General features: G+C 42.5%; 1 protein-coding gene across 8 annotated transcripts in view; it reads left to right on the top strand.

The window, feature by feature from the left end:
* Window positions 1-21,423, top strand: part of NAP1L4 (nucleosome assembly protein 1 like 4) — a 79,763-nt gene that overhangs the window by 2,408 nt on the left and 55,932 nt on the right. For 4 of the 8 annotated variants that reach the window (XM_007171141.2, XM_007171142.2, XM_057552099.1 and 1 more), the window contains exons 2-3: window positions 17,434-17,464; window positions 17,912-17,970. In XM_007171141.2, the coding sequence (XP_007171203.1) occupies window positions 17,451-17,464; window positions 17,912-17,970 (73 nt within the window). In that variant the 5' untranslated portion in view covers window positions 17,434-17,450. Of the gene's footprint in view, window positions 1-5,170; window positions 5,199-17,433; window positions 17,465-17,911; window positions 17,971-21,423 lie in introns of those variants that run through there. The other 4 variants (XM_057552097.1, XM_057552096.1, XM_057552100.1 and 1 more) reach the window with 3 other exon arrangements.

The raw sequence follows: 21,423 nt of genomic DNA, 5'->3' as shown, positions 1-21,423 counted from the left end.
CTGGAACGGATACATATGTTTTAGGGTAGTTGTCCTCTAAAAGTGTACAGACGTTGTAGTTTTGTGAATTGACCATTTAGATTATCAGACCCTTCTATGATATTCTGAGTTGAGAGATTTTAATCTGTATGAGATAGTTCATAATTTTTTAGAAATTGAGTACTTAGAGTTGGGATGTGTTCATCAGTACATGACAGTCTGAATTCATTCTTGAATCTTTAGTTAAAATATTTCCGTTAACCTGTCAGGATTTTGACCAGCCTCTTGATATTGAGAGCATATTAATTGCCTGTATCTGCAGTTCTCTGACCAGCTAGGGTTCAGATTGAAATCTTTTCCTTTTTTCTTTCAGTAGTTGATAGTCTTCTAGCATCAGGAGGAGGTGACCTCACATGTAAATGCGTATGTGGGATAATGAGAGCTCCGAGAATTACTTATTTTCAGAGTTGCTTTTCTTTTTTTGCTCATTGTCCACAGTTTTAAAATGGTTTAAAACTGTTCTGATAAGCTCATGTTGTGTACTTCCTAAAGTTTCACTGGAGAACCCAGGGGGGTTTTTTGTTTGTTTGTTGTGTTTTTGTTTTGTTTTGTTTTTGATAAATAGTATCTGTGGGCCAAGGGTGGTTTAAATTCCCAAAGCCCTAAGGGCCATCAACCAGTATGAAACAGGGAAGAACCATTACTGCTCAGAACCCGTGCTCCCAGTGATGGCATTTTGAATAGTCAAGGCAGCATTGAGGAGCGTGTCGGGAGATTGGTCTGGGACTGCTGTCTAAGGAGTGCTTTTTTGTTTTTTAGAGGGAAAGGTGTTCAGGCATCCAAAGTAAAAGGCTCATATTACTTAGTTTGACTATTCTACCACTGGGATGATTTCAGAAGTAGAAAGTAGCTGGTGCGGAATTATTGCAGGAAATTGCTCTCCTCCAGCCTTAGCTTAATTTGCACAGTTTCTCCTAGTTCAGTGAATACTTGCCTTCCTAAACTGCAATTGTGAGGTTTTTCCTTGAGCACAACCCTTATTAATGGGTAGTGAAGAATTTTGTGTTTGACTGTTACGGAATTTTCAAAACAGACGACGTAGGTTTGTTTTCGTTTGACAGCCATTGGTTTTCTACCCTGCCCTCTTCAGAGAAAGCAGGGTTGCTTTACACTGTTTGCCACTGAATTTTAAATTTCATGAGTATTTAGTAACAGGAGAGGCAGTGTATTTCTGTAGTAAGAAAACTACAAAAGATCACTTAATGAACTTTACCTTTTGATCTTGACCACTCACTGTGTAGCCTTAAATTTCCTCTTAAAAGTATACTGTCAGCTGTTATTAAAGGTGCTTCCATTCTGAGCCTGTGGGACTTTTTTTTTTTTTTTTTTTTTAGTGTATGTACTGTGCATTTTATTATTATCCCAAAAAGCCTGTTCAAAAACAAGATAAGATGATTTCTGTGTAATAGTTGTGTGGTGTGGTAGAAAGATCGACTATACAATTTAAATACGTGCAAAGGGTATAAGTATTGTAATTTAAAACGTTACTTGTTTACCCAGTTATCCAAAGTAGCTTTCAGTGCTTGGCGTCTGTTCATCCACGAATGCCTTCTCTCTGCTAGGCACAGTTCTAGGCACTGGGGTATTTTATTGCACTGAACAAAACAGATAAAAGACCTTGCCCTCAAGTATTTCCACAGTGGGAGACAGACAAAAAAGTTAGACAGTGGTAGGTGCTTTTGAAAACAAGAGTAGAGAGAAGGAATAAGGATTTGGGTTTTAAATAGGGTGGAGAGGGTAAAGCCTTACTGACAAGGTGACAAGACCTTGGATTAAGAAAAACCTTCAAATATTTGACTCATTCAGTCATATACTAACGAATTAAGGACAAGAGAGTGGAGGAGGAAATTGGAGCTATAGCGATGAAGCACCAGTGTGCCTTGAGTAAAAATATACTGTCTTGGTTAAAGAAGGGAAACTTTTTTACTTTCTTCCTCAAAACTGAGGGCTTGGTCTCTAGCAAGCTTCTGAAAAAACAGTCCACCGTTGTCTCATGGCTATTAGATCTTCTAAGCAGATGTGACTTCCTGTGTCTTCAGAACCTGCTTAGGAGCGGCTAAGGTGTGCGTAGGGTCCCTGACACCACCATGCTGTATACAGGTGACACACGAGCAGATCATCACTCAGCAGTGGTGACCGAATGGGTGAAGCAGATTGCTTGGCCACTGTCTCTTGCCTAGTCCTGTGCTGGGCCCAGGGACTGCTGCGTTGAGCAAGTAGATAGATCTCTGCCTTCATGGAACTTACTCTTCAGTGGGAGGCCAGAGATGGATCATTCATCCATTCTTTTTTCAAAAACATGACAATAAAAAGTTTCAAACATATGTAGAAGTAGTGATTCCCCTATATGTACCTAACATTTAGCAGCAATACTTAACTATTTGCCAATCTTAGTTCATCTGTAAGCATGTAATATATGTGATATTTAAAATAGATTTTTCGATCATGGCAAAAGAAAAAGTGCATATATATTAGATTATCAATCATTACACATGATTGAAATCAGTTAGAACATAATTCTAAGACCACTTGTTTGAGTTTAGAATCTGGATGCTTTTTTTTTTTTTTAACTGCTGAGAGATTACAAGTATATTGAAGGGTTTGTTGATTTACAAGGACATTTTCCATTATTTCAGCTATTTACATAAGTTATCTGGTTGTTTATTTCAGATATGTTTTTCACTTACCTGCTGGCATATTGAATCCAACGCAGTTAACTCCCAATACTAAGGAATGCAGTGACAGACTGGATAAAGAATCTCCTGATTAGGGCTTTGTATAGTGGCCAGGTTTTGTGGGTAGAGACATTGGGATGTCCTGTGGGGATATCCTGATTCCTTCTTAGAGCAGATGAATGGCTTGTTTGTCCCTTCTGATGTGTCCTAAGCCAGAGTATGGGCTGGTACTCCTGGAGGATTGGGACCTGTACCCTGGGACTGATCAGACTCCGCAGTGGGATTGCCAGCCCTCCGACTTTCATGTGAACCAAGTGATTATGCTGTGGGGTTCATTTAACTGCCACCCTAATGTAATAAGAATTATAGCCTATATTGAAATTCTAAAGTCTTAAATGTAACCAACGTGTTTCTGTTAAGTTCATTTTAATCATTCAGTTATCTCATGGGAAGATATTGAGGACCTCTGACTTAAGACAGGTAATAAATGTATTAAAATTTTTGGTTATGTGAAGGGCGACCATGTTCCCCAATTTACACCTTCTTTGCCTCTTGAGAGTGGCCCGATTTGAAATTATAGGATTACTCTCTAACTGTAGGCTAAATGTTTTCAGTTAAAAATTAAGAATTTAAAGTTATATTGGATAACTTACTACAAAAATAAATTTTTTTTCCCTTAGGAAAATTTTTTTGTTTGGGGTAAAAATAAATTAATCCATAAGTCGGATTGTGAGGTAGCTTATATAAATAAAAGCAAAACTTTCATTTGTGTAATCATGGAAATTTGCATGTCAATCCAGATTTAGAATTATAAGCTCAAAGTTTTGACCCTGGCAGGGAAACTGAACAGCTGTATTCTTTAGAAATTTTAGAATGTTCTTTTGCCTGGTATTCCTTTCATATTTCAACTTGATTGCCTTTTAGAAGTAAGAGACCCTTTTGATGAGGCTTGGGACTGTGGTTTCATAAAGTTAATATTAAACTCAGTATGCCAACATTTAAAACAAATGGATGATTATATTTCTCAAATCTGCAAATTTGGTAATTCCTTATAATTTTCTATTTTAAGAAAGTTTTGTTAGATAGTGATTGTTAAACAAAAGCAAATAAATTGTGGTGTGGAACTTGAGTAACTGAACTCCAGCTTGTTTGTGATATGTCACCACTCTACATTATTTTTTCTTAGATAAGGGTAGCAATGTTTAAACTAACTCGATTTGTTGGTTTCATATCAAGCAATAGATAGGATCATTTGTAAGCATATTGTGGTTATAAAAGTGGAGAGAGACCTGGAGTAGATCGTGTACTGGGCACTTCCTGTGTTTAATTCCATCTTCACAGCAGCCTCTCAGGTAGGTCCTTTCTAGTTTATGGATGTTGAAACCGAGGTTACACAGCTAGGAAATGATAGAGATGGGATTCAAACCCGAATCAAAACCATATTGTTTATAGTGTGTGTGCTTTGTTTCAAACGTTGAGTTCTGGGTTTGTGTTGTTGTTTTGATTTCAAAGTATTTTCTTTTCTATTGTTTAAACTCTATTGTTATTTTGTTTGTTTTTCTTTCCTTGATTTAGCTCCTTTTGGGGGCGGGGAGAATGTTTTGTTGGGTTTAACTTAATTGCTTTGTCATCATGTCACTGAAAATAGGATCATTGTATTGATGGGATCTTTTAAATTGGAGTGGTGTCATTCTTTGGGAAAGTGAACCTCTTTGGCCTCTATTTTGCAATAGAGTGTTTATTTGTTCACCAGGTATTTATTATGTCAGATGCTGTTTTGGTCCCTGAGACTGCTACATAGTGAACAGAATAGAAGGAGTGCTTTCACACTCTACTTCTAGACAGTGGGTTTCTTGGGAATGCTGCTGAACTGCAGGATCCTGACCCTGACTGAGCCGTTGATTGTCATCTATTCCAGCAACAGCAACAGTAATTTTGAATTGAGCAGGTGGAAGTGGCGGCAGGAAGTGAAGTGGTTGGTGGTGGTAGGGAAAGGTCAAGAGGGTCTGGATCTGAAATGTGAAAGGATTTTAATTTAAAATGGAACCAAAGGATATGAACGGGTAGCTCTCATGCATGCACCCTCAGGAAGATGAAAGTTGAAGACTGTGAGACTGATTTCCCAAAATTGCCTGCTTTACAGAAGATTGAGACTTATCCTCTAACCAGTGAGTGTCTGCCAAGAATCTCTCTCCATCTTCAAGTCAGTGAACTTGCTGCGTGGCTCCTAACTGGATTTTCCCCTTTTGCACTCTTTGCCTGTAAAAGCAACCTGCCCTAAACCTTCAGGCTCACCTGTCGCTCACTGCAGTTTAACGTGTCCCAAATTGCAGTTCTTCTGCTATTCCCAAATAAACTCGGTTTCTGGTAACTTGAGCTTGCCTTAGTTTACCTTCTTTCTTTTAGGTTGCTATTACGTGGTGTCAGAAGTGGGATCCAAAGGCGATACCCACCAAGGCGCGGCAACCCCCAGAGTTGAGCAAGGTACCCACACTTGAGCCCTTTGTGCTCTTCACTTTCGCAAGTTGCCGTAGCTTGGTTAGGCAAGTCTCTTCTTGGATCTCAAGCTCCCTTGTTTTGGTTGAGCTCTCCGGCTTTATTTGGGATCTGGATAGGGACAGATTGTCCTTCTGGCGAGTACTCTTTTGTTCTGAATCCAACACTGGGATACCAGTCATCTAAATGTTCTAAAGGTGGCTCCCTTTGGGAACTCTGATGTGTTTTTGTTTTAAATATTTATTTATTTATTTATTTGGTTGCACTGGGTCTTAGTTGCGGCAGGCGGGCTCCTTAGTTGTGGCATGCAAACTCTTAGTAGTGGCATGCATGTGGGATCTAGTTCCCTGACCAGGGATCGAACCTGGGCCCCCTGCATTGGGAGTGCGGAGTTTTAAACACTGCGCCACCAGGGGAGTCCCTCTGAGGTGTTTTTTTATTTAATTAATTAATTAATTTTGGGCTGCATTGGGTCTTCGTTGCTGCGCGTGGGCTTTCTCTAGTTGCGGTGAGCGGGGGCTACTCTTCATTGAAGTGCGGTGGCTTCTCTTGTTACAGAGCACGGGCTCTAGGGCGCGCGGGCTTCAGTAGTTGTGGCACGTGGGCTCAGTAGTTGGGGCTTGCGGGCTCTAGAGTGCAGGCTCAGTAGTTGTGGCACACGGGCTTAGTTGCTCCACGGCATGTGGGATCTTCCCAGACTAGGGATCGATCCCGTGCCCCCTGCGTTGGCAGGTGAACTCTTAACCACTGCGCCACCAGGGAAGTCCCATCTGATGTGTTTTATTGTTATCTTTCCTCATAGACATTTTTGACTAAATGGACCAGCCTTACTAAGGATAACTTAGAACTCCATCGGCCATTACAAGGAACCTTTGATGTCCCCAAACTTGTTTTTCTCCGAACCAAGTTAGAAGACCATGGTTACCAGATTAAACCATCCACATAGGGTAGTTATTTTAATTGTTATCTGGAGGCTTCTAAATGGGTTCAGGATTATAAAATTGCCTCCTTACCAAATACCATTTCCAAATTGAAGCAAATAAGCAGCTAAAGGTGGATTTCTAAAATGTCATTGGCCTCTTTCTTGGTGTGAGCTGAGGTCCCTCCTACCCTTACTGCTCCATCTCCTTTGTATCTCTCTCTTTGCTGCCTCCTTATCCCTCCCCTCTCTCTGAACTTCCTTTCTTTCCTGTCACTGAAACATCACCTGCCAAGCCCTGTAAAACTTCCCTTTCAAAATTAGACCTTCTGAGGATCCTGCTAAACCATAGCAAACTTCCTGTACCCCATGCACAAAGGTCAAGCTTAGGGCTAGGGACTTCCCTGGTGGTCCAATGGTTAAGACTTCACCTTCATGCAGAGGGGGCACGAGTTCTACCCCTGGTCGGGGAGCTAAGATCCTACCTGCCTCGTGGCCAAAAAACCAAAAAGCATAAGACAGGAGCAGTATTGTAGCAAATTCAGTGAAGACTTTAAAAATGGTCCACATCAAGGATATCTTTAAAAAAAAAAAAAAAAAAGGCTTAAGGCTATAAGGACTTTCCCAGAGTAACTTGGATCCTCATAGATTTGGTGAGGAATTCAGTATTGTAATCCTGATTTACCAGCTTGGTCCCTCCAGTCTCTATCAAACAGTCCACATGCTTGTCTAAGATAAGTCAAGCCCAGCACTGGACTAAAACAACCAGTTGAGAAAACCCTGAACCATCTCTTAGGCTTTCCCCCTGACCCCCCAATTTAAATTTTGATTTATTTATTTATTTTTAATTAATTAATTTTTGGCTGTGTTGGGTCTTCATTGCTGTGAGCGGGGGCTACTCTCTGTTGCGGTGTGCGCGCTTTTCATTGCGGTGGCTTCTCTTGTTACAGAGTGCGGGCTTCAGTAGTTGTGGATTGCAGGCTCAGTAGTTGTGGTGCACGGGCTTAGTTGCTCCGTGGCATGTGGGATCTTCCCAGACCAGGAATCGAACCCGAGTCCCCTGCATTGGCAGGCAGATTCTTTTTTTTTTTTAATTTATTTTTGGCTGTGTTGGGTCTCCCTTGCGGTGGCTTCTCTTGTTGCAGAGCACGCCTCTAGGTGCGCGGTCTTCAGTAGTCGTGGCTTGCGGGCTCTGGAGCACGGGCTCAGTAGTTGTGGTGCACGGGCTTAGTTGCTCCACGGCATGTGGGATCTTCCCGGACCAGGGCTCGAACCTGTGTCCCCTGCATTGGCAGGCGGATTCCCAACCACTGTGCCACCAGGGAAGTCCAATCTCGTAGGCTTAAACAAAACCAACCACCAGCCCTTTTATGTGATCAGGCTGGCTGTACAGCCAAAAGCCTGCGTGAAGCCATCCCTAGAGCCTTCCCCAAGTCCGTGGACTGGAGTAAGATTCAGGCATGCCCCCAAAAGCCTGCTGTGTGTGTCCATAGCTGTTAGAGCAGGCTCCAGATTGTTCTCAAGGAAAATTTCAGCCTTCCCACAGATGCTCAATCCACCCAGGTGGCTTTTAATTCCATGTTTGTAAATGACCTAACCAAGGACTTACCTTGTTAGTCAAAAGAACCTGTATAGAATGGGAGACAGTGTCTACCCTGATCTTGTCACTTTGGCCACTCAATTGGCTCGTACCCCAGAAGATGACACCAAAAGAAAGACAACTCCCGCAGATGGAGACTCAAAGCAAATCTGGCCGTTGGAAAAAGGCTTGCTATAAATTGAAATCCAAACACTTGCAACCCTCCAAGAACCAACAGACAAACCCACCCCAAGGGTGTGACTCAGAGGGCACACAGGGACTGTTCCCTGTCCGTCCATTAAATAGCTTGGGGAAGACTCTTTTCCAGATCAGAGACAAATTCCTTACAGTATTAATTGGCACAGGGGCTGCTCTGTCAGCACCCAGCCTAACTACAGTGAAACAATTCCTTTCTCACAGTATTACATACGTTCCAGTAGTGGGGCCCTCACACTGCAACGTGTCCCTGTTTCCCAGCCCATACCTTTTTGTCTGGGGCCTTTGCAAAACAAACACCCATTTCTCCTCAGCAGTTTGGCTCCCATACATGTATTAGGATGAGATTTCCTGGAGAAATAGCATGCCGCCACTTTTTCCCTCAAAAGGGAGAAGTATTCCTTCAGTTCAAATCAACACTTAGGAAGATTAAACCCCTTTTTGCCTTTATTACATTGCAAAGCTAAGAAGACCAAGCTTTGGACTTACCCCACTATTAACCAGGTACCCCTCCCCCCAACTCTTTGGGCAGAATCCTCAACAGACATAGGCAGAATTCATAGTGCTTCTCCTATTAAGACGTACAATGCCCTATAAATAAAGAAGTCTTCCAGGACATAAGTTCTATCATAGAAGACTGTAAGGCCCAAGGACTCTTTGTCCCTTGCACTAGTCCTTGTAATAGCCCTGTCTTACCTGTAAAAAACCCAACAGCCAAGGAGGGAGATTTGTGCAGGACCTTTGGCAATAAACAGCATTGTAATTCCTTGCCACCCTGTCACCTGTAATCCCCACGTGCTGTCGGTGTTCATCTCTACTGGAAGCAGCTTTTTCACTGTGGTTGACTTAGGCAGTATGTTTTTTTAGTATTCCTGTTGGTAAATAGTCAATATCTTTTTGTCTTTACCTGGGAAGGACAACAATATACCTGGACAGTCATGCGTCAGGGCTTTACTGAGCTTCCTCTTCTGGCAGATTTTAAAGGCTGACTTAAATGATGCAGAATTTTCTGGAGGCACCACCTTACTGTAATATGTAGATGATTTGCTTCTTTGCTCGCCCTCCCAGAATTTCCACAAAGACGTTGTTCACCTGTTAAAAATCTTACCCATTAAGGGATATAAGGTCTTGAAGGAAAGACTGCAATTTGTCCAAACTCATGTTTGATATCTAGGACATTTAATCTCAGAACAGAGACTACACCTAGATCCCGATAGGCTTCGAGGCATTTTAAACTCTCCAAACCCCCAAACCAAATGTCAGTTACGGGGTTTTCTTGGGCCAGCTGGTTATTGTTGCAACTGGATTCCAAACTTCTCTTTAATGATTCTGCCCCCCATATGCCCCCTTTTGTTGTTGGCTGTGCCACACGGCACATGGGATCTTAGTTCCCCGACCAGGGATTGAACCCGGGCCCCCTGCAGTGGGAGCCTGGAGTCTTAACCACTGGACCACCAGGGAAGTTGCCCTATATGCCTTTCTAAAGAACAGCAAACCTGATCTCATTGTTTGGGATATCCAAGATCGTTTAGCCTTTGAAGGAAAGTTTAATAAATCCACTGACCCTTGAATACCCAAATTATCAGCTACCCTTTTCCTTATTGTATATGAGAAGGAAGGGAGTGCCCTCGGGATATTTACCCCAAAACATGGGGCTATCACTGATCCCTGGGTCACTACAGCCAACAGTTAGATCCTTGGCCTGAGCATATGGCATGGCTTAGAGCTATGCCTGCTGCTGCCCTCTTAGTAAAGGCTACCATCTTTGCACCTCACACCGTTGAGGCTCTCTTGAGTTCACACCACACTCAACTCCTTTCAGCAAGCCATTTTACCCCCTTTGAAGTCTTCTTACTCGCTGCGCCCGCATCACTCCCATTCAGTGTAACAGTCTCAACCCTGCAGCCTGTCTTCCCTCCTCCACTGATAAAATTCCCCCTGACTCTGACTTTGATGGTGTCATGATGACACCTCACGACTATTTACAAGAAACCTCCGTGATGAATCCTGATCTTACGTGGTTTACTAATGGCTCTCATCTGAAAAATGAAAATGGTAAAAATTTTTTTTATATAAATTTATTTATTTATTTATTTATTTATTTATTTATTTATTTGGCTGTGTTGGGTCTTCGTTTCTGTGTGAGGGCTTTCTCCAGCTGTGGCAAGCGGGGGCCACTCTTCATTGCGGTGCGCGGGCCTCTCACTGTCGCGGCCTCTCCCGTTGCGGAGCACAGGCTCCAGACGCGCAGGCTCAGTAGTTGTGGCTCACGGGCTTAGTTGCTCCGTGGCATGTGGGATCTTCCCAGACCAGGGCTCGAACCCGTGTCCCCTGCATTGGCAGGCAGATTCTTAACCACTGCGCCACCAGGGAAGCCCGAAAATGGTAAATTTTGTGCTGGGTATGTGAGATTATTGAGGTTGCAGCCCTAACTTTGACTGCTTCAGCTCAACAAGCTGAATTATACAGGCATACCTTATTTTGTTGTGCTTCGCAGATATTGTGTTTTTTGTAAATTGAAGGTTTGTGACAACCCTGTGTCAGCGTCAGTCAGCGCCATTTTTCCAACAGCATTTGCTCACTTCATGTGTCTGTGACATTTTGGTAATTCTTACAGTATTGTATTTGTTATAGTGATCTGTGATCAGTGATCTTTGATGTTACTACAGCTTGCTGAAGACTCAGATGATGGTTACCATTTTTTAGCAATAAAGTATTTTTAAATTAAGGTATGTACATTGTACTTTAAGATATAATGCTATCGCACACTCAACAAACTACCGTATAATGTAAACATTTACATGCACTGGGAAACCAGAAAGTTCATGTGACTTGCTTTACTGCAATACTCGCTTTACTGCAGTAGTCTGGAACCAAACCTGTAGTACCTTGGAGGTCTGCTTGTATACCCTCTCTCAAACATGCATTTTAGTCAAAGGCAAGACAGCACACCTCTTTACTGATAGTATGCCTTTGTAGAGTGGTGCAGTACTTTGGAATGTTATGGAAACAACAAGGTTTCCTTACTCCCAGTGGAGATAAAATTAAGAATGGCCCTTATGCCCAAAGTCTGTTGGACACCATACTGCTGCCGGCAGCTCTAGCTATCATTAAAGGGCCTGGGCATTGCAAGTCTGATTCACTGGAAGCCAGAGGAAACCACCTCACTGATACCTCTGCAAAAAAACACTTCCTATATGATACCCATAGACCAAACCTTCGTCATGGTCCAAAAGGCTCTTCCCCCTGCAAAGACCTAAGGGAACTAGCCAGGGGAGGATAACAGCCTCTGAAAGAGAAAAGCACAACTGGAAATCTGAAAGGCTGGCTGCTGGACCCAGGAAGAAAAGGGGCTCTGGTTTGAACCTCGTAATAAGCTGGTTCTGCCAAGAAATCTAAAACTTCCCTTATTGACCACTGTACATGAATTAAACCATTGATCCACTGAGAAAATGGTGACCTTCATAAATCAATGTTGATAGAGAAACATCAGCAAGACCACAAAAAGCGCTTGTCTTGCTTGTTGTACTTGTCAGAAACTGATCCCAAGGAAGCCTGTTTGCACTGCCTCAGGACATTTTAACTCACCAGACTGCTAACGCTCTGACAGGTGGATTTCATACAGTTGCCCCCACTCATGGGTATAAATATGCTCTAGTGACAGTTTTCATGTCGGACTCAAGCGTTTCCATGTAGAGTGGTGACTCCCTCTTCCATAGCTAAAGTCTTTGTAGAAAAGATCATTCCCACTTGAGGACCTCTCCCGCCCCTGGAACTCCAGGGGACCTACTTCACTGGATGGTTTCCATCAGGCTTATCATCATCAGTCTTCAGGACTGGTTCATGCAAATGTAATTGTAAAGAGCTGGTTGGCTAAGTTAGTTGAAACCCTCCAAATACACTGGCCAAAAGTAGTGCTCTGGTTCTTCTGAATCTTAGATCTACATTTGGGATTCATAAATTCTCACCCTTTGAAATAGTCACGGATGACCAGAGCATTTAGCCTCTGCTTTCTTTGACCCAACTAATAAAAGGGCACATACTTCACATTTGCAGGGGTCTAAAATCCATGGAGAATAATCGTGCTGTAGTAGAGCAGTCTTTCTACAGTGTGCTCCCCGGAGATGAAGATGTCAGTTTACAGCCTGGAGACTTCAACTACTGGAAGAGACCTGTGCATAAAGACTCCCTCCTCCCCCACTGGAAGGACCTCTACCAGGTGTTACTGACTAATCCCTGTGCCACGAAGCTCCCAGAGTTAGACTCCTGGATTCATGTGTCCCATCTTAAAAAGGACCCCAAACCTGAGTGGACCTGCAGCCCAACTCAAGACTGAAAGCTAAGAATTTCTAAGGACTGAAGCAGACAGCTTTCCAGAGATCAGAGATATCCGGCCCAGGCCCATGAAACCTCCTGTTTCAGCCCATTCTGTATCACTCGGCCAAGTCATGCTGCTAAAGTTGTAATTGTCGTTTCTTTGGCCTCCTTGCCGCCCTCTAGTTTGGCTGTAATGCACCCCTTTGCTCCCACCTTACAAGAACTCTCATTCCACCAACCTTACTGATTGCTGGTGATGATGAACCTGAACTGGAGGCCTGGCCGTTATCCTTAGAAGGGTGGTGAAACGTGTCTGGCAGAGATACAGGGTTTTCCTTTGGCATCTTTGCGGCTATACATAAATTGGCATCTGACATTACAGCATTCCATTGGGTGCCCCACCCCTAAAGGAATCCCACTCACTTAAGTCTGGACTCTTACCCAAAACCTTTCCAGTGTTCCAGAAGCATTAATGGGACTGGTGAATCTCTAGGCTACCTCCTGCACCCTTGTAACGCTTGTATGTGTCTCAGATGGTCCTGGGTTCATTCCCCACTGGAATCTAGGAGACTGACGTCTCCTCCAGTATGTATCTCTTTGGTGGCGTAATGAAAATTTTAATGATACAGGGAATGGAAAGCTGATGTGCTTCCTTCAGTGGTGCCTTATGGGGAACTGATCAGAAATCTCTTGAGTGGTAGGAACTAATTCACCCTAGCTTGTCCCTGGAAAATCCCCAGCCTCCATCACAACCTCACCCACAGTAATCAAACTCACCTGTTACTCCAAATATATTGAAATTTAAGATATTCCCCTAACTATCCTCACTGTGCTAAACAGAACCACTTATCATGCGTTGTGTATAAATGACTGATTTTGATCATGAGATGTCTTTTATTCCAAGAAAAGAATATACCCTGTCTTTAGAAAACACTGGTTATTTCTTTCTGTGTGGAAGAAATGCATACTCCACACTTGCCCTAAATGGGAAGTACGCTTGGAGCCATTGTCCTCACTCCTGATGCTGAAGTTGGGAAAGCCCTGCCTTCCATCGCCCTTGGGCCCAATCTGGGTTCTTTCTTCTACCATCTTGAGAGAGCACATCGTAGCTGGGATGGATACAATTTTGGGTGGATGCCTACAGATACGCTCATAGTAGATAGAAAGGGATTTGCCCTTTGGACTTTTTCCCTTGGGTTGGAGTAGCAGAACTTGAAAAGGCAGTTAAGAATCTCTTCAAATTCACAGCTGCTACCTTTAATTCTTGTGTCAGAGCTTTTGAATATCAACAAACCCAAATAGACAGCCTAGCAGAAGTTGTCTTACAAAACTGCAGAGCCCTAAACGTCCACACTGCATAGCATGGGGAAACCTGTGCCCTGCTTGAGGAAGAATGCTGGGGTTTTTTTGGGTTTTTTTGGTTTTTTAAATTTTATTTATTTATTTATTTTTGGCTGCGTTGGGTCTTCATTGCTGCACGCAGGCTTTCTCTAGTTGCGGCGAGCAGGGGCTACCCTTCGTTGCGGTGCATGGGCTTCTCATGGCGGTGGCTTCTCTTGTTGCGGAGCACGGGCTCTAGGTGCGTGGGCTTCAGTAGTGTGGCACACGGGCTCAGTAGTTGTGGCTTGCGGGCTCTAGAGCGCAGGCTCAGTAGTTGTGGCTCTAGAGCGCAGGCTCAGAAGTCTTGGGACTCCCCTGGTTCTTAACCAGGGGAGTCCCAAGAATGCTGTTTTTATGTTAACAAATCGGGAAAAGTAACACAAGAACTGGAAGCAGTGAAAGAGGGCTTCCCTGGTGGCTCAGTGGTTAAGAGTCTGCCTGCCAATGCAGGGGACACGGTTTCGAGCCCTGGTCCGGGAAGATCCCACATGCCATGGAGCAACTAAGCCCACGTGCCACAACTATTGAAGCCCGCGCGCCTGGAGCTTGTGCTCTGCAGCAAAGAGTAGACCCTGCTCGCCACAGCTAGAGAAAGCCCGCGTGCAGCAATGAAGACCCAACGCAGCCAAAAATAAATTAATTTAAAAAAATAATAAAAATAATGAAAGATAGTATCAAACTATTAACTGAAATAGGCCATACCCCTGGGACCTGGACCGTTTTTGACCTATTAAATATAGGCAGCTGGGGAAACAGGTTGAGAAGTTTATTCTAGTCAGTAGCTATAATTGGACTTCTGGCCATGGGTATAATCCACATGGTTAAATTTCTGCTGATTTGTATCAGCAGGCAAATAGATGTATGTACAAAAAAATAAAGTTCTTTTTCCTGTGTGTAACTACAAAATAAAGGCTTATCCTGAAGGTCAGCTGACCATGGAAACTGAACTGACCACGTCAGAGGAACATAACTGAGGTTCCCCATTTCTCAATTGTTTTGTTCAAATGAGGCCAAGTATCTGCTTGCTGTTTTCCTCTTCCGTGGGATGAGACCTCTGGGGATGGTCCTCCTCAGCTCCGAGGGACCCGTAATCCATGTGCAGCTAATGGTGCCTCTGACTAAGTGAGATACCCACACAGTAAGACTGACGAGCAGTGCTTTTTGTGAAAGAGTTTAATCAAAAGGGGGGAATGTGAAAGGATTTTAATCTAAAATGGAACAGAAGGATGTGAAATGGAGAATCTCTTGCGCATGCACCCTCAGAAAACAAAGATGGTGGGACTGATTTCCCATAAATGCTTGATTTACGAGAGATTGAAATTTATCCTCCAACCAGTGAGCATCTGCCAGGAATCTCTCCGCATCTTGGAACCACTTGCTGCATGGTCCCTAATTGGATTTTCCCCTTTTGCACTCTTTGCCCAAAGGAGCAACCCACCCCAAGCCTTCAGTGAACTCACCTGTAGCTTGCTTCAGTATGTGTGTCCCGAATTGCAGTTTCTCTTCTGTTCCCAAATAAACTCTTTTTCTGGTAACTGGAGTTTGCCTTAGTTTACCTCCTTTCTTTTAGGTTGAAAGAAACCCCAGTCCACACCTTACTAGCCAGGTAACCTTGGGTTAGTCACCTCACCCTTCCCATCATCAGTGTCCTCTTCTGTGCACTGAGCAGGAGGGATGCACCCTCCCTGCTAGAGTTGCTGTGGGTATAAAATGTGGGAAATTGCCTGTCACATGGGGACCTTGCTAGTACAGGAGGTGTTGGAATTAGGTGTGTGGCTTGATTGGGTGGGGAAAATGGGACTCTGTCCGTTAAGCTGGCAGTGACAGCTGCTGCAAGAGAGAGCAGTTGGTGTGTGTGGTCTACACAGAAGGTGCTGGTGGACATGATTGTTAGACGATGGAGACGTCAATTATGTAGCCAAATTGTAGTTGGTTTCAGTGTGTAACCAGTTTGGCAGTAGGTATCAGTATCCATTCCTGTTCTTTGACCCAGAAATCCTACAATCACAATCCTACTATTGCCATATAAAGAATTACTTGGGATTGGAAGCCATGTAAACTAAGATGTGTTCATGTAGATGTTATCAGAAGTATATCATGGGGGGGGAACTTCAGTATTTAACAACTGGTAAAAGGTAAGTGTATTAGCTCTTAAAATGTTGTCATCAGATGTTATTTTGAAGACCTGCCTGTTTCATGTTTTGCATTTGTAATATATGAAAAAGCAGAATATAAGCTTGGGAATCGGACTTCCCTGGTGTTGCAGTGGTTAAGAATCCGCCTGCCAATGCAAGGGACATGGGTTCAAGCCCTGGTCCAGGAAGATCCCACATGCCGCGGAGCAACTAAGCCTGTGCTCCACAACTACTGAGCCTGCACTCTAGAGCCCGCGAGCCACAGCTACTGAGCCCGCGTGCCACAAGTACTGAAGCCTGCGTGCCTAGAGTCTGTGCTCCGCAAGAAGAGAAGCCACCGCAATGCGAAGGCCGCGCACCGCAACAAAGAGTAGTCCTTGCTCACTGCAGCTAGAGAAAACCCACGCGCAGCAACGAAGAACCAACGCGGCCAAAAATAAATAAATAAATATATTTATTTATTTAAAAAAAGAAAAAAAAAAAAAGCTTGGGAATAGCCCAGGTGTGGCTGCATGCATGCAGCAGATTGCGGAGGAGCTAAGCTGGGAGGTGTAGGAATTCGGGTTTCTGTGTGGAGTGACTTTGGACTCAGCAGAAGGTGATGGGGACTGTTGGAGGGTTTTTCCTCTCCTGATTTTCATTTGTTTCCTTAAATCATTTAGCTTTTGAAAAAGATAATGTAACATTTATGTAGTATTTCAAATTTTTAAAGTAATCACAGTGTTTTATTTTGAAACAGAATTACCTAAGAAAGATGCACTTAAAACAATTGTAGTTCATAAATTCCAATTGGAGCTATATTTCCTAACTGTGAAGGGTTATTGTTCTTTTCTTTGACCCTGAAGCACTGATTAAGGGGTTTGGGCTTTGCTCAGATACCTAAGAATGAGTCATCGACCAGTTGTCAGCCTGAAACCACCCTTCAGAGGGGGATCTGAAGTGGATTTACTACATCTAGGACTAAGGAAACATGATCACCAAACCTGACTGTTTTTAGCTCTGCATTTAGATAGGGCTTTGAAATTGTACTAATATCAAGTTCTATTTAAGTCATAAATGTCTTAGAACCCACCTTTAATACTTATAGGTAGAAAGTCACCTAATCTGGAGATAATCTTTTTTTATATGTCTTTTGTAAAAGTGGGATCATAATTGTGTGTATTATATGATGTTTTTACACAAGTACTGCATCTTCAGTGTAGAAGTAGTAGAACATACAGAATAAACAAAATTTTAAAATCGTTCTGTGAGTTAGGGTTTGAAAGACAATGTGAGCTCCAGTAAATTCTTTGAATTGCTCTAAAATAATTGGCCTAGCATAAATAAATGTTTCTGTTTCTAAAACTTATTATAGACATAAGACAAGTTAAAGTTGATGAATTGTCTTTATTCTGAAGTCTGGTCATTTTAGTGCCAGCAAGAGAAATTTTTTATGAGTAAATGTGCTTGCACTGAAAGGCGTATAAGTTTTTAATTTGATGAGTTTTGACAAGTGTATATATCCAAGTAACCAGTACCCCATTCAAGGTCTTGATATTTACATCACCCCAGAACAGTCCCTCCTGCCCCTCCTTACAAGGTCCTCGTCCCCCACTGAAAATCACTGTGAAAAGAGTACATTTGAAAATTTTTTTGTTTATGAATATTTAGTAATGTTAATTCTTTTCTGATTTGTAGGAGATAAAAACATTCAGATGGCAGATAACAGGTAAGCCAAAATGGACTTTGTTTATTGGAGTTTAAATTTTGGTTGGTGAGCAAGAGGCAAGCCTTATCTCTGTAAACATCATTAGGTGCTCCAGCTGATGGCTCTTTTTTCCTCTCTGTGTTTTTGAGCCCATGAAGAACTTGCTTTAGATGTGAAAAGTGTGTCATATATTGATACTAAAAACCTTTGTGTTTTTAGAGACTTTGTGTGGCTGTCCCACAGAGCCACTGTGGGCACTGTGTCCTAACAGCTTGGCAAGGCGGCTTTTTTTAATAACGGTGAGGAAAGTATTTCATAGGTAACATGTGTGTGTCTGTAGTTGTCTTCTGCTCAAGTCTGAAGTTACTGTGGAGACACCTCTTAATATGTTAAGTAAGAAAAACGCCCTTGTGCTATTTATCTTTGAAACTTTTTTTAGAGTAATACTTTTTAAATATATTGTTTTAGTTTTTCAGATGGGGTTCCTTCAGATTCCTTGGAAGCTGCTAAAAATGCAAGTAATACAGGTCAGTTCACTGCACACGGGAAAGTGAACCGTTGGAGAGTTTGCATGCAGAGCAGGGAGGCTCCTACTCAGACCTTGGAGGTCAAGTGAATAGCACAGTGCACCTCTGCCTGCCGCCTCTCGCCGTTAGCGCTGGTTACCAGGCGCTCAGGCTTTTTTCACCTGTGCCTTTACTTCTCTTCCCGTGATTATTCTGAAGCACGTCCCAGATATCATATCGTTTTGATATGATCATAAATTCATAGATATATTACTCTTTCTCCATTTTCTTTTTTTGAAAAAAATTAATTTGTTTATTTATTTTTGGCTGTGTTGGGTCTTCATTGCTGTGCGCGGGCTTTCTCTAGTTGCGGTGAGCGGGGGCTACTCTTCGTTGCGGTGCTCAGGCTTCTCATTGCGGTGGCTTCTCTTGTTGCGGAGCACGAGCTCTAGAGCGCAGGCTCAGTAGTTGTGGTGCGCGGGCTTAGTTGTTCCACGGCATATAGGATCTTCCTGGACCAGGGCTCGAACCCGTGTCCCCTGCATTGGCAGGCGGGTTCTCAACCATTGCGCCTCCAGGTAAGGCCCTTTCCTCCATTTTCAAGTATTTATCTATACTTGTTTTTCCCTCTGAACTGTTTGAAAGCAAGTTGTGGATATTCTGGCTTTTTCTTCCTAAAACAATTTAGTATACGTTTCCTAAAAACTAGGATAAAGTCTCATAACCACAATGCCATTACCACAACCAAGAAATTTAATGTTGGTCCAGTACTGTTAGCTAATGTACAGTCACGTTCGTATTTTCCTGGTTTTCTCAGCAGTTCTTTTACCGCCTTACCCCACACTCAAATCCAGGGCTGGCCAAGGATCGTGTATCGCGTTTAGTTCTGTCCCCTTTATTCTAGAGTTATCCCCCCACCTTTTGTACCCTTCCTCGCAGGGACACATCAGCAGGCCGTGTGCTCCAGCTGTCTTGTAGAATGCCCACACTCTGGATGGGTCTGGTGGTTTTCTCCTCACTAGATTCAGGGTAAATGTCTTGGCAGGACGAGCACGTAGGCGACCTGATGGAGTGGGAATGCAGTTAGGCCTGTGACGGGCCTCCCGAGAGTGATGACGTGGTGAAGACAGTGTCTGCTGGGCTCTGTCCTTAGGGTCCTTGTAGTAAGGAAGCTGTCGGGCACCCTGCGGGAATCCTGTTCTCCCTAAGACTCCTACGTAGGGATTCGGGCACCACTGACGATCCTTGCTGAATCCGTGATGACATTGGTGGTCACCAAAGGGTGTTTTTCTAATTCTGTCAATCTGACTAACATATTACATCTATTAAAGAAATACTTCCCTACTCCCCCGCTACCCTGTTTTAATGTTACTATAGACTCATGGATTAGCTTTTTATTCAGTGTTAAATCATTTGCCATCATTATTCTTTTTTTTTAATAAATTAATTTTTTATACAGCAGGTTCATATTAGTCATCCATTTTATACACATCAGTGTATACATGTCAATCCCAGTCTCCCAATTCATCACACCACCACCACCACCCCCCGCCGCTTTCCCCCCTTGGTGTCCATACGTTTGTTCTCTACATCTGTGTCTCAATTTCTGCCCTGCAAACCGGTTCATCTGTACCATTTTTCTAGGTTCCACATATATTTGTTAATATACGATATTTGTTTTTCTCTTTCTGACTTCACTCTGTATGACAGTCTCTAGATCCATCCACATCTCTACAAATGACCCAATTTCATTCCTTTTTATGGCTGAGTAATAATACTCCATTGTATACATGTACCACATCTTCTTTATCCATTCGTCTGTCGATGGACACTTAGGTTGCTTCCATGTCCTGGCTATTGTAAATAGTGCTGCAATGAACATTGGGGTGCATGTGTCTTTTTGAATTATGGTTTTCTCTGGGTATATGCCCAGTAGTGGGATTGCTGGGTCATACGGTAATTCTGTTTTTAGTTTTTTAAGGAACCTCCATACTGTTCTCCATAGTTGCTATATCAATTCACATTCTCGCCGACAGTGCAAGAGGGTTCCCTTTCCTCCACACCCTCTCCAGCGTTTGTTGTTTGTAGATTTTCTGATGATGCCCATTCTAAGTGGTGTGAGGTGATACCTCATTGTAGTTTTGATTTGCATTTCTCTAATAATCAGTGATGTTGAGCAGCTTTTCATGTGCTTCTTGGCCATCTGTATGTCTTCTTTGGATAAATGTCTATTTAGGTCTTCTGCCCATTTTTGGATTGGGTTGTTTGTTTTTTTAATATTGAGCTGCATGAGCTGTTTATATATTTTGGAGGTTAATCCTTTGTCCATTGATTGGTTTGCAAATATTTTCTCCCATTCTGAGGGTTGTCTTTTCGTCTTGTGTATGGTTTCCTTTGCTGGGCAAAAGCTTTCAAGTTTCATTAGGTCTCATTTGTTAATTTTTGTTTTTATTTCCATTACTCTAGGAGGTGGATCAAAAAAGATCTTGCTGTGATTTATGTCAGAGTATTCTTCCTATGTTTTCCTCTAAGAGTTTTATAGTGTCCAGTCTTACATTAGGTCTCTAATCCATTTTGAGTTTATTTGTGTGTATGGTGTTAGGGAGTATTCTAATTTTATTCTCTTACATGTAGCTGTCCAGTTTTCCCAGCACCACTTATTGAAGATGCTCTCTTTTCTCCATTGTATATCCTTGCCTCCCTTGTCATAGATTAGTTGAGCATAGGTGCATGGGTTTATCTCTGGGCTTTCTATCTTGTTCCATTGATCTATATTTCTGTTTTTGTGCCAGTATCATATTGTCTTGATTACTGTAGCTTTGTAGTATAGTCTGAAGTCCGGGAGCCTGATTCCTCCAGCTCCGTTTTTTTTCCCTGAAAACTGCTTTGGCTATTCGGGGTCTTTTGTGTCTCCATACAAATTTTAAGATTTTTTGTTCTAGTTCTGTAAAAAATGCCACTGGTAATTTGATAGGGATTACACTGAATCTGTAGATTGCTTTGGGTAGTATAGTCATTTTCACAGTATTGATTCTTCCAATCCAAGAACATGGTATATCTCTCCATTTGTTGGTATCATCTTTAACTTCTTTCATCAGTGTCTTATAGTTTTCTGCCTACAGGTCTTTTGTCTCCCTAGGTAAGTTTATTCCTAGGAATTTTATTCTTTTTGTTGCAGTGGTAAATGGGAGCGTTTACTTAATTTCTCTTTCAGATTTTTCATCACTAGTGTATAGGAATGCAAGAGATTTCTGTGCGTTAGTTTTGTATCCTGCTACTTTACCAAATTCATTGATTAGCTCTAGTAGTTTTCTGGTGGCATCTTTAGGATTCTCTATGTATAGTATCATGTCATCTGCAAACAGTGACAGTTTTACTTCTTTTCCGATTTGTATTCCTTTTATTTCTTTTTCTTCTCTGATTGCTGTGTCTAGGACTTCCAAAACTATGTTGAATAATAGTGGTGAGAGTGGA

Source organism: Balaenoptera acutorostrata, chromosome 9 (genome assembly GCF_949987535.1).
Source record: "Balaenoptera acutorostrata chromosome 9, mBalAcu1.1, whole genome shotgun sequence".
Taxonomy (NCBI): Eukaryota; Metazoa; Chordata; class Mammalia; order Artiodactyla; family Balaenopteridae; genus Balaenoptera; species Balaenoptera acutorostrata.
The sequence above is the reverse complement of the archived record's forward strand: the minus strand, read 5'-3'. Positions and strand labels throughout refer to the sequence as shown.